Genomic DNA, 17,713 nt, shown 5'->3' with positions numbered 1-17,713 from the left:
AGTCTTGCAATGTACTCATTAGATTTGATGGGGTGATGGTATTAAATGCTGAGCTGTAAATGATGAAGAGCATCCTGATGATTGCATCTTTGACTTCAGTACTCAACCAATACTCCATATGGACTGGATGGTTTCCTTCAATTCACTCGCTTGAAGGCAGCCCACATGTCATCTTCAGCTACTGAGAGCAAAGGATCATTGGGAGATTTGGGGCCAAGGTCAAAGATTAGTAGAGAAACTCTTACTATGTTGGTCGCTCCAGTACTGTAGTGACCCACACACACATCCATAATGTGACAATACAGCTCCTTAATCCATTTTGATTTGGTTGAAAACCACAAATTTACATTTCCTTCCTGACAGCACTGAGAGATGCCATCTTGTGGATGGTAGTTGAAAACCTTTAGTGATTTTTTTTTAAATCAGAGAAACAATGGATTGAATGATAACTCTAGGTTTTCCTTGTGAGCATAACTGCCAGTAAGATGGCGACATGCTCAGATGCAGCGGTCGCAATGGGACCAACCAAAGGTGTTATTGTCTGTTTTAATCAGAATCAGGTTTATTATCACCGGCATGTGACGTGAAATTTGTTAGCAGCAGCAGTTCAATGCAGTACATAATCAAGCAGAGAGAAAAACAAATAAAATAAAACATAATAAACAAGTAAATCAATTAAGTATATTGAATTGATTTTTTTTTAAAGTGCAAAAACAAAAATGCTGTTTATTTTAAAAACAAGTGAGGTAGTGTCCAAAGCTTCAATGTCCATATAGGAATCAGATGGCAGGAGGAAAGAAGCTCTTTCTGAATCGCTGTGTGTGTGCCTTCAGGCTTCTATACCTCCTACCTGATGGTAACAGTGAGAAAAGGGCATGCCCAGGGTGCTGGAGGTCCTTAATAATGGATGCTGCCTTTCTGAGACACTACTCCCTAAAGATGTCCTGAGTACTTTGTAGGCTGGTGCCCAAGATGGAGCTGGCTATATTTACAAACTTCTGCAGCTTCTTTCGGTCCTGTGCAGTAGCCCCTCCATACCAGAGTGTGATGTAGCCTGACAGTGATGCTCTCCACAGTACAACTATAGAAGTTTTTGAGCGTATTTGTTGACATGCCAAATTGCTTCAAACTCCTAATAAAGTGTAGGTGCTGTCTTGCCTTCTTTATGACTACATCAATATGTTAGGACCAGGTTAGATCCTCAGCGATCTTGACACCCAGGAACTTAAAGCTGCTCACTGTCTCCACTTCTGATCCCTCTCTGAGAATTGATGTGTTCCTTCGTCTTACCTTCAGTCAGCTCTTTCGTCTTACTGACGTTGAGTGCCAGGTTGTTGCTGCGGCACCAGTCCACTAGTTGGCATATCTCACTCCTGTACGCCCTCTCATCACCACCTGAGATTCTACCAACACTGGTATCGTCAGCAAATTTATAGATGGTATTTGAGCTATGCCTCTCCGCACAGTCATATAGAGAGTATATATATATAGACCCGCACATATAGAGAGTAGAGCAGTGGGTTAAGCACACACCCCTGAGGTGCACCAGTGTTGATTGTCTGCGAGGAGGATATGTTATCTCCAATCCGCACAGACTGTGGTCTTCCAATTAGGAAGTCGAGGATCTAATTGCAAAAGGAGGTACAGAGGCCCAGGTTCTGTAACTTCTCAATCAGGATTGTGGCAATGATGGTATTAAATGCTGAACTATAGTCGATGAACAGCATCCTGACGTAGATGTTTGTGTTGTCTAGGTGGTCTAAAGCCGTATGGAGATCCATTGAGATTGCGACTGACAATGACCTATTGTGGCTATAAGCAAATTGCAATAGGTCCAGGTGCTTGCTGAGGCAGGAGTTCAGTCTAGTCATAATCACCCTCTCAAAGCACTTCATCAGTGTCGATGTGAGTGCTACCAGGCGATTGTCATTAAGGCAGCCCACATTATTCGTAAGCATTTGTATAATTGTTGCCTTTTTGTAGCAAGTGGGAGCTTCTGCCCGTAGCAGTGAGAGGTTGAAAATGTCCTTGAATACTCCCGCTAGTTGGCTGGCACAGGTTTTCAGAGCCTTACCGGGTATTCCTTCTGGACCTTCTGCCTTACAAGGGTTCATTCTCTTTAAAGACAGTCTAACATCAGCCTCTGAGACAGAGATCATGGGGTCATTGGGTGCAGCAGGGATCTTCACAGCATTGGTTGTGTTTTCCCTTTCGAAGCATGCTTAGAAGGTGTTGAGTTCATCTGATAGTGAAGCATCGCTGCCATTCATACTATTGGGTTTTGCTTTGTAGGATATAATGTCTTACAGACCCTGCCAGAGTTGCCATGCATCTGATATCACTCCAACCTCGTTCAAAATTGTCTCTTCACCCTTAAAGTAGCCCTCCACAAATCATACCTGGTTTTCTGGTGCAGGCCTGGGTTGTTAGGCTTGATTGCCACAGATCTGGCCTTCAACAGAAGATGTACCTCCTGCTTCATCCGCGGCTTTAGGTTTAGGCATTACTGCTGGGCATTAACAATGTTAGATACTGCAAGTCTACCCCATCAGCGAGTTGCTTGTTAGCGGAGGAGCTGGAGTTGGTGCGGACTGTGTTGCTGCCTGCAACAGAGAGGTGTCAAAGACGGTGCATGAAGGCAGTGTTCAGTCAAACAGTGAGTAACTGTCTTAGTCGTTTTTAGAGTGATCGCAAGACCATGTGGGACATCGGTAATGTGGAAAGCTGCAGGTCTGGTTCGCTGGTTTATTGGTGGGACCAGCGGCAAGAAATCTGCGTGGCATCAGTTGCGGCACGGACAAGGTGTCATGTTGCAGTATCATCTGTTTCAGCCATGCAGGAGCGATTACGCTGGAGGCAGTGTGACTCAGTGTCCATGCTAGCATTGGGCTGCACCAGGTTTTGGAGCACTTTTTTTAGACTTTAAAAAAAATTGATAAGCACCTTTCTTAAAAGTTAAATATATAAGGATTTCCATAGAAGTCTGTTATTGTATGTATGTCAGAAACATTTAAACGGTTTTCAGTATGGTCAATTTTGGTTTCACGGGTGTAGCCTGTTTTGGCCACCCATTGTGATGCTGGTTTTATGTTCCAATGCACAGTGTTATGGTCCCAGCCCCCTCCTTTGTGAGAATCGCAAGAGCCCTAGTGAAGGGGGGGGTCAATGACCCAAGAGAAGAGAGAGATATGTACGGTGTCCCTCGTTTCACGGCGAAGCAAAAGCTGGCGACTGTGGTCATTGTCTCTTGGAGACACCTTTGTGAATTGGGAACTGTACTACGTGTATACCCTCATGGCAACGTGGGTGGAGAGACGGAGAGAGATTGCATCATCCCAACCTGATTGACATCTGAGACCCCGTGAGTTCAGTTAAAAGAGGGGTTGTAAAGACGGCCCCTCAGACGCACCAGAAGACACGCTAGAAATCCTGTGACAGCGTTTAATAGCGACAGTCGGTGGGGGGCTCGTGTGCATCCTTTCCTTGCCTGGGATTGGCGACCTCACCATGGAAGAACGGCTTTAGCTACGGGAGAGGCCACAAGTGAACGGCCCTTCCCCAACGAGACTCCGACGGATCGAACTCATAAAGGTTGGAAAACCCGCCGGGTAACTGTTCCATTCTATACCTATCTCTCTCTCTCTCTCCAACAAAGTGCACCACCGCGACACCCAAAAGACGGCAGCTGGTAGAACTGCAGTGACCCCAAGAGACTTTTATATTTACTTGGGACAAAATATTACCCCTAGACAACGATAGAGCTTATTTCTTATTGATTATTATTATACCTGCGCTTTAGATTGAGTATTGACGACGTATGTTATCTGAATGTTTGTATTAGCCTTACTTTTGTGCCCCTTTATAAATAAAAACTTCTAAAAGATAGTGCCATCAGACTTCAACGGACCTCTCTATCTTTGCTGGTAAGTGATCCAGTTACGGGATACGTAACAACAGGACCTCACCAGAAAGTCCTGTGACTTATTGTCTATAGAGATTCCGCATAGCGGAATCTCATTGAGTGGCATAGTAGTGAAGCTGATGAAGGTGCTGTCTCACAGTTCCAGTGACTTGAGTTTAATGCACAGCTCTGGCTCACTCTGGAGTTTGCATATTCCCCTGGGTGCATGGGCTTCCAAGTGCCCCATTTTCCTCTCCGATCCCAAGTGCATGGAGGTTGGTTGGTTCATTGGCAACTGTAAATTAGCTCTTGTGTCTTAAGTCAGGGATTCCCAACCCTTTTTTTTAATGCCATGGACCAATACTATTAAGCAAGGGGTCCATGGACCCCAGGTTGGGAACCCCTGGTCTTGGTGAATTTCAGAATCTCGAGGGAGCTAATGGGAATGTTCTTTCTTTTCTCTGCGGAGACGAGGCTGTGAACTGATCTGCTGCTCTGCCTTTTTGCCCCACTGGTGTGATGAGCTGGGACTGAGGTTTGGGCCTGCTCTGGCTGCTCCAGGAGTGGATCTGGGACTCAGTCTGGATTGGAGTGCTGCTGGCTTGCTTCTGTCATTTACATGATTTCTGGGTTTTTTTTCTCTTTCTCTATGCAGTGACTTCTGATAGCTTTTTTTTACATTGGGTTATTCGGGTTTCTTGCCTGTAAGCAGAAAAATTTCAAGGTGTATAATTTATGCATTCTTTGATAATAAATGTGGTTTGAATTGAATTTTGTATTTGAATTTGAATATGGGCAGAATAAAATGAAATAAATGGGTTAACATGGACTCATTGGGCTGAAAGACTTGATACTGTGCTGTATGACTGACTCAAGTTATGTTCATGACTTTTTCATAGGCCAGTTTTGGGTTCAGCAAATTCAGTGTTTACAAGATCTATTCCTGTTTTTCTTCTTTCCTTTTATCCAGCTGCCAAAACACCTGTAATATACTCTTATTTGTTTTATGAATTTCTTATATTTTGTATCTGCTTTTAATTCACGTGTCTGTTCATTTTGTTTTGTGGGACGACTTTTTTTTATATAACAGTGTGTTGTGTTGTGAGAAGTCCACAACCCATTTTAAACTCAAGTTTACAGAGCAAATCTTGACTTTCTAATCCTTCTAATCTATACAGATTACTGCTTAAGTCATTGTAATGTATACTGTTTAGAATATTATGAACCAGAGAATATAATACATTTTAAGTGAAGGGGAAAGGTGAGTAGTGGAAGGCAGATGAAGAAAGAAGCTGGGAGGGGTTGGGGAAGGAGTAGGGAGGTGATGGACAGGTGAGTAAAAGGCATGAGAGGGTAAATACCCAGAATGAGGAATGGAGAAGGAGGGAGGTGAGAGTTATTACTGGAAGCTAGAGGAATCGATGCTCATGCCATCAGGCTGGAGGCTTCCCAGATGGAATATGAGGTGTGGCCATTCGACTGAGTTTGGCCTTAAGGCAGTACAGGAGGCCATGTTTCAATGTGCGTGTGATACGTAAATCCGAATCTGAAGCTCATGCCAAAGTGCCTGTATGTTGCATTGCTTCTGTGCAGCATTCAAGCATCTCCACAAGAACCCCCGACCCCCATGTGTGTTTAATTTGAGGCTTGAACTGAAGATGCCTCTGCTGGGTCACTGAATATGGTACAAATTAAGTTTGACCACAGAATAGCAACATTTTACAAATACATCAAAGCTTAAAGTGCGCTTATTGTCAAAGTATGTATACTTTGTGCAACCTGAGATTTGTCTCCTGACAGGCAGCCAGTAAACAAAGAAGTCAATTAGAACCTGTTAAAAAAGAAGGCCGTCAAACACCTAATATTCAGGGAAAAGAAACAAATTGTGCAAACAATAAAAGTAAGCAAATAACTTTAAGAACTGAAGTTCATGGAAGTCAGTCTGCTGCTACGACGCCATTCTCAGCCAATCCAGGAGCCCATTTGTTGTAGGCCATAGCCTCAGTTCAGAGCAGTGACGAGTAAACCTCGTGAACAGCAAGCCGAACTCCGGCCCATCCCTCTCTTCTGGCTCCAGCACCTTGACCGTTTCAATCTGGCACGGTGCTTAACTCAGCCAAATGGCTCTTTGCTCTTGAACCCAGGCCCTGCTGCTCCAATACGCTCTTGGGCCTGGAATCCGCCGGTTCAGCCCGTATTCAAACTTTCCAATCTGGCCGAGCGCTTAAATCAGTTAAACTTCGGCTTTTTCCTTGCTCTTGGGCCCGGGTCCCACTGCCTTGATTCTATCCCGCTTCAGCTCACCTAACTTTTGTTCTGCTGCTTCAAATTGGGCCCAAGTCTGCTCCAGCAACAGCCAAACATTGGCTCATCCCCTGCTTTCTGTCCTGGGCCCTGTTGCCTCAATTTCACCCATACACGCCACGCTGCATCCATCTTACACCTTCGAGACTTCAGTTCACACCTCAAAAATGCCAGATAATGCAGGTGGTTCAAAAGCTCACCTCCAAAAGGGAAGTTGCAGGCTGTTGATTGCAGAGACCAGAGAAAAAGTGTTTTTAATAGAGTAGTTCATAGTTTTATTTGTTGCCTTCAAGTTATCCCTGTGCTTCACTAGCAGCATCATAAACTGGCAAAGTCAAGCCAAAATAAATTTATTATAAAAGTACATATGCTGTATGTCACCATATATTACTTGAGATTCATTTTCCTGCAGACATTTACATGAAAGTAAAGAAATACAGTAGAATATATGTAAGATTATGCATAAAGACTGACAAAAATAATGTGCAAAAGATGACATTGTGCAAGTAAATGAATAAATTATATTGAGAGCATGAGTTGTAGAGTCCCTGAAAGTGAGCCTATAGTTTGTAGAATCAGTTTAGAGTTGAGTGAAGTATCCATCCTGTTTCAAGAGCCTGAAGTTTGAAGGATAATAACTGTTCCTGAATCTCCTTCTCGATGGCAGTTGTAAGGAGAGCATGGCCTGGACAGCGTGGGCACTCAGTGATGGAGGTTGCTTTGTTGTGGCAGTGCTCCTTGTAAATGGGTTCATTAACTGTGTGGATGTAAGAATTGATATTCGAAACAAGTTTCCTAAATTATAAAAAATCCTGTTATTAATACCCTGTAGTTCCCTTCTCTTTTATTATCTGGAAATGCAGAGTGACTCATTAGTGTATGTATGTCTGTTGCAGTACAAGTACACAATGTTTCAGCTATCTTGTATTTATATTGTACTGCTAATGATTACATAATTTCTATATCTGTTACTAGGTACTACAGCGCTACGATATTGCAGATGTCGGGAGTCCAAGATGACAAACTAGCAATATGGTTGGCAGCAGTCACAGCAGGAACCAACTTCATTTTCGCAATGGCTGGAGTCTGGCTGGTTGAGAAAGCTGGACGCAGAAAGCTCACCCTATTTAGCCTTACAGGTTGGTGACTTAAATTCCTGGGTACTTGTATTAATGGTATTACAACCTCTTAGCCATATCTTAGAGCAGCATGGTAGTTAAAGCACTGCTTTACAGCACTAGCAATTATCGATGTGGGTTCCAATACCCACTGACGTCTGCAAGGAGTTTGTATGTACTCACCTTGGCCGCGTGGGTTTCCTCTGGGTGCTCCAGTTCATGGCAACACTTGTGAGCTTGCTGATTTGATTTGATTTGATTTCACACAATTGACACATTTCACTGTATGTTTCTAAGTATGCTGACAAATAAAGCTGATTTCCACTTGACTCAAATTAAATCAGGAAAGTTGAGGCTCCCCTTAAAAATAACTGGTTATTGAAATTTATTTTAGCAATTACTCTGATTTAGTGATTACTTAAAAGCTTTCTATTCAAGGCATTTCCTTTTAATAATGATGTAACAAAGACTCTAAGGTAAACACCTTTGAAGGCTGATATATATCAAATATGTCAGATAAATTATTTTGGGTGCTCTTCTGATTCATGATAGTACAATAAGAGAAACTGGAAGTTTGCTTGTTTGCATTGATGCTGGTGATCTTGGAAACTGCAGTGAAAGAAATACATGATTGTGCAAGTTGCAGTTCTGAGCTTCATAGTACAGATGCTTAAGAGAAATATTTCTATAAAAATGCAATCAAATACTTGGACATATTACCCAGATCTACAGTTGCCATGGTGCAAGTGTGAAGCACCAAACCTTCAAAGAATATTGAAACTTGGTGCTGCATTTTGGTAAAGAGAAATAATTCCGTTTGAGTGACAACAGATTTGAGTGAATGTAGTTTACTTTGAAGTAATACATGAGCTAATAACAGCCATGCAAACAAACAATCAATTTTCCAGCTGTTTCATTACATGGCTAGGTGTTTGACTTTTGTTCTGATGGTACCAGGGGTGTCACAGCTTGAGCCCTGAATTAATCAGAAGTTGGTGACGCTTGTCAGTCCCAAAACATTTTAACAATGAATTCTACTAATACCAGTAACTCAGATTCAGATTATTGTTTAAAAATAATACTGTTATCATTAGTAATAAAAATAACTGCAAATCAGGAAATCTGAAGCAAACTAAACAATGCAAACTGCTGGTTGTTCAGGCTTAGAGTACAGAGGTTATTCCACAGATGAAGTGACTGTGCAAGATATTAAGCCAAATTAATGTTGGGCTAAAAAGAAAATGTTGTGGGCTCTTCAGTGATTCCACCATTTTCTCTTTGGTGTTCTTCTTGTGTTTTGGAGAAGACTCGTAAACTCAGTCACTGATTACAAGCATTGTGTTCCTTCCACAAGCATTTTTTTCAGTCATTTTGTGTTTATGAAGGAAAAATCATTAATTATTGTTGTTAGGAAATTATTTGTACATCTCATTTAAGGGATGAACTTCTGATGCGGTAATTTTTTTAAAAAGAATTTTCCTTTAATTTTTTTTCAGGAACAGCAGTAAGCCTTGTGATTCTAGCAGTTGGATTTTTATTATCGGCTCTAACATCACCACCTGTAACTCTACACCCCAGAGACCCTTCTGGACGTAATGTCAGCTGTATTAATTATAAGTAAGTACTCTTTTTAGTGATAAGCTACAAGCTCTCATTGTCGTGAAGTAGTCCATTATTGTTGGGTTGTGACTTTGTACAATGGCCTTAAGTGCAAAAAACTTGTACTTGTTGAATTCTCATAAATCTGGTAAAACAGTTGAGATGGTGATTGGGCACAGAGATGGATTCAAGGGTTAGCATTGATGGTGTGATGAATGAATGGCAGGTTTGAAGAGCCACATGGCTTTCTACTGTTTCTTGCGTTCTTAATGTCTACCTAGAGAGTAGTGATGGAAATAGATAAAATTGAGGGGAAGCCTCAGGCCTGGTTTTAAAAAAATAAAGCTGAAATGAGTTTTTGACATCATAAATTTACTTTCTTCCAGCAGTTCAAGCAGGAACAAGAACTGAAAACAGTACACTCATTTGTACTTCTATCAGAGAATTTCAAAGCTGCAAAAGAAATGGTTTAGACACCATATTAAATAACCCTAAGTTGCTCAACTCAGTATATGATTGAGTGACCAAGAGAGTTTGACAAGTATTGAGAAGAATCTCAAATATGTGCCCTCAAACAGGGGGATTTTTGAAATGCTCATTTAGAATGGGTTCTATTTAATCACAATACTGATGATCGTGGTGAAAATAATTATTACTTAAGATGGCTGAGCATATTGAAGCATCAGTATATCTTTGCCAACTGCGCTTGGGGCTGTCTTTTCTGAGGTTTCATGTTTTCTGATCATATAGACTTGATGAACTGAATGATTAACCTCTATGCTGGACTTCAAGTAAATCCATCAAACCCACTCGTGTATTTATTTCCCTGTGACCTGTTGCCAACTGCCACCAACTACATCAGGGATAATTTGCAGAGATCAGTTAAGTTACCAACCTGTGCATCTTGCGGATGTTGGAGGGAACCACAGCAATCGTAGGGGAAATGTGTTACTGTGCCACCCTGGATCTACTTGTGCTGCCCTTAGTTACATGGGACACTATGCAACTGGGATCATAGGCATACAGCATGGAAGTGAGTGGAATGGCCTAATTCTGCTCTAGTGTCTACGGTCAAATGCACCTTTTGGCCCAAGATATCCATGCCATTCATCAAAGATCATGTTATTTGCAAATACTTGGTTCATTGAGCTGTAGACTTCAGTATTGTGAGAGTAGCTGAGTGTAGTACACTAATAGTCACAGGCTTCCAAACACTAGAAGTAACCTGTAATAGCGAGACTTTGGGTACAAGTACATAACCCCCAGGAAGTGGCAACACGGAGGGTGAATGCGATGCTTGTATTAAGCAGATATGGGAATTGACTGCCAGAGTTGAGATGCCATGTTGCAGCTGTTTCAGACATTGATGGGATTGTACCTGGAAAATTGTGTGCAATACGTGTTGATACACTAGAGTAGTGGTCGCCAACCTGTCGATCGCAATCGACTGATCGACCTTTGAGACTTTCCCAATAGATCCCGAAAAAAAAGAAAGAAAAATAAATACACAAATACTGTTGAGAAATTGTTTCCGGGTTGCAGGGTTTTAGTTCCGTTCTTTCTGCCCAGTGTGCATGCGTGTAGCTCCCCCGCACTACACAGTGTACTTCAGTGGTCCCCAACCACCGGGCCGTGAGGAAACGATATGAGTCCACTGACGCTTTCCTCATTCCCTGTCATGGCCACTGTTGAAATTGAACGCACGCAAATCCATTACCCACGCGAGGTCATCAATCACCTAAACGCAGTGACACCCTCACGCCAGGGATCACTGGTTGGTCTCGGGTAACCGGCCACCTTGTGCGGCCGGCAGGAAGTGCTGTTGCTACTGGTTTGGAGCACAGACAGATGGGTGCCGCCTCTAAACCTGTTCAGCACACCGAATGTTCGTGGGGAACGTGGTGCTAAAATATTCGCAGATGACCTAATTCGGGTTTGGTAAGTAGCAGAGCAGCTACCGCGCTGCGATCTACTGAAACAAACTTTGTCTGCCAATAGATCCTGCAAGGGGGGCGGGCTCCACGTTCGGTCGGTTGCTCTCTCTGGACTGTGACCGCCACTGCCCCAGTACGGGAACCTCCGGCCCTGACCTTGGCCTCTCACCACACCCACAACCAGCTGCACCTGGCCAAGGCGGCTGGCGGCGGGCAGGTGGGAGGCTGCAGTTCGGGCCCGGAGGCTGTCTAATGAGGCAATGATGCCCTCAAAACTGAGTCAGTACTCTGAGTCCAAGCGCCCTGCACTTAAAGACAAACCCGTTGAGTTTTTTGAGCGGAAAAAATGTGAGCAAGTGGGACAGCAGCTAAGTGCCGAGAGCTGTGAAAACTAAATTGCGGAATAGACTGGACATAAGGAACCTGCTTCGAGTATCGCTGTATTCCAGTTGTGTTTAACATCCCCCCACCCCCCCATCCCCATCAGCCGGTCCGCAAGAATATTGTCAATATTAAACCAGTCCGCAGTGCAAAAAAGGGTGGGTACCCCTGGTTTATACATTATTTCTACTTCCAGGTTGCGGGGTTTTACTTCCGGTCTTTTCTGCCCCAATGCACATGCATGTAACTAATCGATCTGGGGTCAATCTTTCCTTTCACTAAGGCCAAAGTAGGGGATCTTGGGCTTAAAAAGGTTGGTGACCACTACACTAGAGAAAGGATGTGATTAAGCAGGACAAGAGTCCAGGAAAGATTGGCAAGGATGTTGTGGGGAATGGTGGGGCTTGACTTAAGAGAATAGACTGGATAGGCTGGGACTGTTTCCCCTGAATCAAGGGAGGCTGAGGGTGTAATGTTAGAGAGGTTAATAAAATCATAAGAGCATAGATAAGGTAATCATAACCTTAGTCCCAGATATAGTTGTCTGAAACAAAGGGGTGTAGGTTTAAGGTGAGAGGGAAGATTTAGAGAACAACTGAAAGACACTTTTTTTCCACTCAGAGGGTGGTAAGTTTATAGAACAAGCTGCCAGGGGAATGGTGGAGGCAGATATAACAACATAAGACATAGGAGTGTTATGTACCAACAGCAATAGATATGAAATTTGAGTCGGGTTTTTATAAACAAACAATGGAATTTATTAACCTCTATTAAAAAACATAGAAAAGTAAACAAACAACTAACTTAAACGGAAGTTAACAGTGTTATGCGTTTATCGTTATCAAGCAGTCAAACTTAGAGACAATTCTTAACAGATCTTACTCAAACTCAGTCTTAAAGTGGTAGTTTAAGAAGTCCATATGATTCATAGAGTAAGTGAGAGGAGAGACTTCCCAAACCCTTGATGAAGAGATTCTTGAAGAAAAGACAAAACTGTTGACACAGATCCCTGCCGAGAAATGCCTTTTCCGAAGAGATCCCGAAGAATAAGATTTCTCAAAAGTGACTGACCTTTTGCCGGAGGTGGTCACCACACAACATCCGAGACCATGCAGGGGTTAACCAAAAGTGTGTGCCACAATCCACGTCAATCATGTTTGAGACACACAGAACGCCGCTGATTTCTACCCAATTCTTTCGGTTTGTACAAAGCTGGCAATTCTTCTCTCCCGCTCCCCCTCGCCCCCCATTACATAACCACCAACTGTGACTACGCAACAAACTACGGTCTCCCCTTTTATACTGGCTGGAACATGCCATCATGTGACATCACATCATCCCATTGTCATGAGACAATTACATCATACCAATATCATGAGACAATTACATCATGCTCACGAGACAGGTAACAGGAGCAGAATTAGGCCATTTGGCCTAATGGTCTGCTCTACCATTCAATCATGGCTGATCCTTTTAACCCCTCCTCAGCCTTCTCCCCATTACCTTTCATGCCATGGCCAAACAAGAACCTATCGATCTCCACCTTAAATACACCCAACAACCTGGCCTCCACATCTGCCTGTGGTAACAAATTCCACAAGTTCACCACCCTCTGTCTAAAGAACTTTTTCCGCATTTCTGTTTTAAGTGGATGCCCATCTATCCTGAGGCTGTGCCCTCTTGTCCTAGACTCCCCCACCATGGAAACATCCTTTCCACATCTACTCTGTCCAGGCCTTTCAACATTTGAAAGGTTTCAATGAGAACCTTCCTCATCCTTCTGATTTCCGGCGAGTACAGCCCCAGAGTCATCAAACGTTCCTCATGTGAACCTCCTCTGAACCCTCTGCAATGCCAGCACATCTTTTCATAGATGAGGAACCCAAAACTGTTCACAATACTCGTGGTGAGGCCTCACCATGCCTTATAAAACCTTAAGTATCACATCCCTGCTCTTATAATAAGGACACTAAAAGCCAGAACAAATAGACTGAGGAACAGCTTCTACCCCAGAGCTGTGGCCTCCATCACACCACTCTCACAGAACATGATTGAAACTGTGAGCACACACATGCACACACAAGGACTCAAATACTTGCACTAACGGCACTTTGCGCATTACTGTGATATTCTGGTGCTGCTGCAACTTATCTATTTAATACTGTTTTTCTATTACTGTCTTGTTTTTATCTACCGCTTTGTTTAATTGCTTGAGAGGAAGCCAAACAGTGTTTCATTGTATCTATGTATAGTGACAATAAAGATTCATTCATTCATTCATTCATGAGTGATAACATTGCATTTGCCTTCCTTACTGCCTCAACCTGCAAGTTGACCTTTAGGGTGTTTTGCACAAATGCTCCCAAGTCCCTTTGCATCTCAGATATTTGGATTTTCTCCGTTTAGAAAATAGTCCGCACATTTGTTTCTTCTACCAAAGTACATGACCATGCATTTTCCAACATCACTACTTTTAAAATGCTTTTGGACAAATCTGTTTACAGTGTATCGTAAAAGTACTCAGCCTAGACCTTTTGTTACTGTAAATGAGTCATTTTTAGTAAATAGTTAATGGGTTTTGGAATTTTTCTTTTAATTTAGCATGATGCACGATGTTTTGTAGATTAGTACAAAAAATCTTACCTCTATATATTAAAAGTTAGAAAATGAGACTGTAAAATGTGATAATAGTTGTGGCAACTGAATACTTTTTCAAGGCACTGTATAGCAAACGTTTAAAGGGATATGGTCTAAGTGCAGGCAAGTTGCACTAGCTCAGGAAGACACCTTGGTTGGTATTGATGAGTTGGGCCAAAGGGATGGTTTTTGATCAGAATAACGCTGACTCAATGATCACTCTCTATGTCCTGTTACTAAACCAGTTTTGTATCCAATGCACCAACTTTGAGCTCTAACCTTTTGAACCAGTTTCCTATGTGAGACTCCATCAAAGGCCTTACTAAAGTTGATGTAAACCACGTCAACCACACTACATATATTATTAATTTTTGGGGGGGAAATCACAAAATTGGTTAGACAGAATCTCCCATTAACAAAGCTATGCTGACAAACTCTGATTATTTTTGGCTTTTCCACGTGTAGACTCATTCTCGTGGAACATGTTCAAATAAATTCCCTATCACTGATATTAGACTTAGGATTGTTGTCATCTGGCTTATCCCTGATGTTCTTTTATGGTATCTAAACAAAGGTTTCATATTTGCTATTCCTCCAACCATCTGGCATGTTATTCATGATGAACAAAGATTTTAAAACTTTTGTCAGGGCCTAGCAAGCTCCTGCCTTGTCATTATAGCAACCTGGGAAAGGCCCTGGGGATTTATTTAACTTTGTCTGCTAAGGCATCTAGTACCTCCTTAATGATAATTTTTGGAACTTTTTCACTTCATTCCCAAACCTCTCCCTGTTGAAGTCATTTAATACTTCATTTATATCCTCTGGTTCTTTTTTTATGTTGAAGCCAACTCCTTCCATTATTACCTCTTGTCGTAAATGTACTTTAAGTATTTCCTTGACAACTTGTGTCCTCTTTTCCCTCTACATTTCTTTAATTTTATTCTGTTGTATTTAACATAGAAACATAGAAAACCTACAGCACAGTACAAGTGCTTTGGCCCACAATGCTGTGCCGAACATGTACTTACTTTAGAAATTACCTAGGGTTACTCATAGCCTTCTATTTTTCTAAGCTCCATGTACCTATCCAAGAGTCTCTTAAATGACCCTATTGTATTCGCCTCCATATCCTTTGCCGGCAGCCCATTCCATGCACTCACCACTCTCTGCATGAAGCAACAAAGGTAGACCATTATCTACACTTGGTGTTTGCTGATTTTTGTTCATTTACAGTCAATCAAAAGAACACAGCAGTGATGAATTCTTCCATCAATACTTATTAGAGCTAATACATAGTTTGTAATAGTATAGTGTTAGTGTTCTAATTTGTTCTGTATTTCATTTAAGTGAATAATTCATCAGTTAGAATACTTTTATTAAGTATTTCCGTGAAACTTTGACTAATTGGTACAGCCACTTAATTGGGCCAAAATATACTGGTCCTGATGTGTCCTAGTTAACCAGAATCCACTGTTCTTTCTATACTCTGGAAAGATCTCTCAAAACAGATCATGAGCTATTTACACTCACAATCTTAACTCATGTTCCATATACCCAATGCAAAGTACTTTTATTCAAGCTTATTCTTTGTAATCTAATCTGCTGCACTGCTTAGGCAACTGGTTGAAGCAGAAATTGTCAATATTGAAGCGTCAATCAGCGGCTAAAAGAAGTGGTTGAATGAGTTGTTTGCAAAGTGGACTTATGTGATTAGAACTTTTGTGTGTGCGATGAGCTCAATCCAGCTATTTAAAAAAGTTAGATAACAATTAAGCTAACCAAAGGAAAGTGGATATAGATATGTGCCATATTATCAATGTTAATTCAATATGAATGTCATATACAAACATGAATATTATTTAGCTCTGTGATGCAGTTATTGTTCCAAACTTGTTCTGGCACCAATTTCTAATGTTCTTTCCACTGCATACTAGTTTCATTGGTGCTACCTCTTGCACATTAGTTTAGTCAACTTTGCTACCAATTACACCCTAGCCTCAAATTCACGAACTATTCATGACACTTCTCCCTCCTTTCTAGATCTTTGTCTCCATCTCGGGAGACAAACTATATACTGACAAGTACTATAAACTCACCGACTCCCATAGCTACTTAGACTACACCTCCTCCCACCCTGTCTGTTGTCAGAACACCATACCTTTCAGTTTGTCTCTTCTACATCTGTTTTCAAGATGAGACTTTCCACTTGAGGACTTTTGAAGTTCCTCATTTTGCAAGAAACATGGTTTTCCCTCTGGTTGATGGTACTCTCGCCCACATATTCTCCATCTCCCACACTTATGCTCTCACTCCACCTCCCACCAGGAAGAACAGAGGTAGGGTTCCCTTGGTCATTCCCTTTCACCCTACCAGCCTCTGCATCCAGGATATCATTGCTTTGTTATTTTTGCCAGCTGTATCATGTTCCCACCTCTAGTCACATCTTCACATTCCACTGCTTTCTGTAGGAAGCACTTTCCCCACCTACCCCTCCTTGCTCCTAGCACTTTTCCCTGCAAACGTAAAAAGTGTAACACCTATCCCAAAACCACCTCTCCCCACCATACTGGAACCTAATCATCCTGTTCAGGTGAGGCAGAGATTGACATGCACATGCTGCAACACTGTCTATTGTCTTCAGTGCTCTCGATATAGCTACTGTACGTTGGTGAGACCAAAAATATTCTGGGCGGCCCACTTTGTTGACCATCTATCCACAGTTGCCAGTTGAATTCCTAGCTGCAAGCCCTGTTAGTTCCACTCCCTGTTCCCGTATCGACCTGTCTATCCTCTACCAGGATCAAGCTAAAGACTAGCTAGAGGAATATCACCTCGTATTCCACCATTCCACCTGGGTAGCCTACAACCCATTGGCATAAACATTGAATTCTCCAATTTCAGGTAACTCAGATTCATTTGTTAGTTTCTCTGTCCTCCTGATCCATCCAAATCCCCTCTCACAGACCTTCATTTCCCACGCAATCCTGAATAAACCAGCTTTTACTTTCCCCTTATCGTTCCATCTGCCTATCACCCATTACTCCACCCCACCACCGGTCAAATGTGCTCAGCATCCCTCCTTATTTGGTTCCACTTATCACCTTCATTAGATACCAACTGCAGCCTTTTGTCTCTGCTAATTACCTGCTAGACTCTGCTGGTATCTCTATTACCCCCTTCCCCACCTGGTTACATCTGCCCATTAACCCTCCTCAATTGGATCCACTTATCACTCTCTGGTCCCTGCCGCACCCCTCATCCTGACCTTTTTATTACTCACTTTTTATCATCTTCTCTCTACACTTTGCCTCTGCTGCAGGGTCCCAATCCAAAACATTGACTATCCGTTTGCTTCTACAGATGTTACCTGACCCACTGAGTTTTGCCAGTAGTTTGTATTTTTTGCACAAACACCATACTTGCTAAGTTTCTTATAAAGGGAATAGTGAATGTTTTTTAAAGAAGTCCGCCACAGAAAAAGGAGTTAACAAAGTATCAATGAAATACTTCCGATTATTGACATAGGAAGTTCACTTTCACCGTGTCTTCTAGGATGGTGGAATTTCATTGGCATGTAGATTGGAAATGATTAACATTTTCAATATGTGTTAATAAAATTAACACAGACAAATAATTCTGTATGCACCTTCCTGAATAACTTGAATTATGCCAGCCCTTCTTGGCATCCATGGCACCCTTTGCTTATTGGGTTACATAACATGAGAGATGCTCCTCTGAATTTGATCGTGATTTTCTTTGACATCTATCCCGATGTTATCCAAGAAATGTAGAGATCATTCATTAACAATTGTAAAGTAAAAATAGAACAAGAGACAAAT

General features: G+C 42.0%; 1 protein-coding gene across 4 annotated transcripts in view; it reads left to right on the top strand.

Moving 5' to 3' along the window:
- The window catches only part of LOC140738647 (proton myo-inositol cotransporter-like), a 209,156-nt gene that overhangs the window by 106,481 nt on the left and 84,962 nt on the right, over positions 1-17,713 (top strand). For all 4 annotated transcript variants that reach the window (XM_073066268.1, XM_073066267.1, XM_073066264.1 and 1 more), the window contains exons 5-6: positions 7,181-7,344; positions 8,820-8,940. In XM_073066268.1, the coding sequence (XP_072922369.1) occupies positions 7,181-7,344; positions 8,820-8,940 (285 nt within the window). The remainder of the gene's footprint in view (positions 1-7,180; positions 7,345-8,819; positions 8,941-17,713) is intronic.

The sequence above is a fragment of the Hemitrygon akajei genome, chromosome 14 (assembly GCF_048418815.1).
Source record: "Hemitrygon akajei chromosome 14, sHemAka1.3, whole genome shotgun sequence".
NCBI lineage: Eukaryota > Metazoa > Chordata > Chondrichthyes > Myliobatiformes > Dasyatidae > Hemitrygon > Hemitrygon akajei.
Note: the sequence above shows the minus strand (reverse complement) of the source record. Positions and strands in the feature narration are given on the sequence as shown.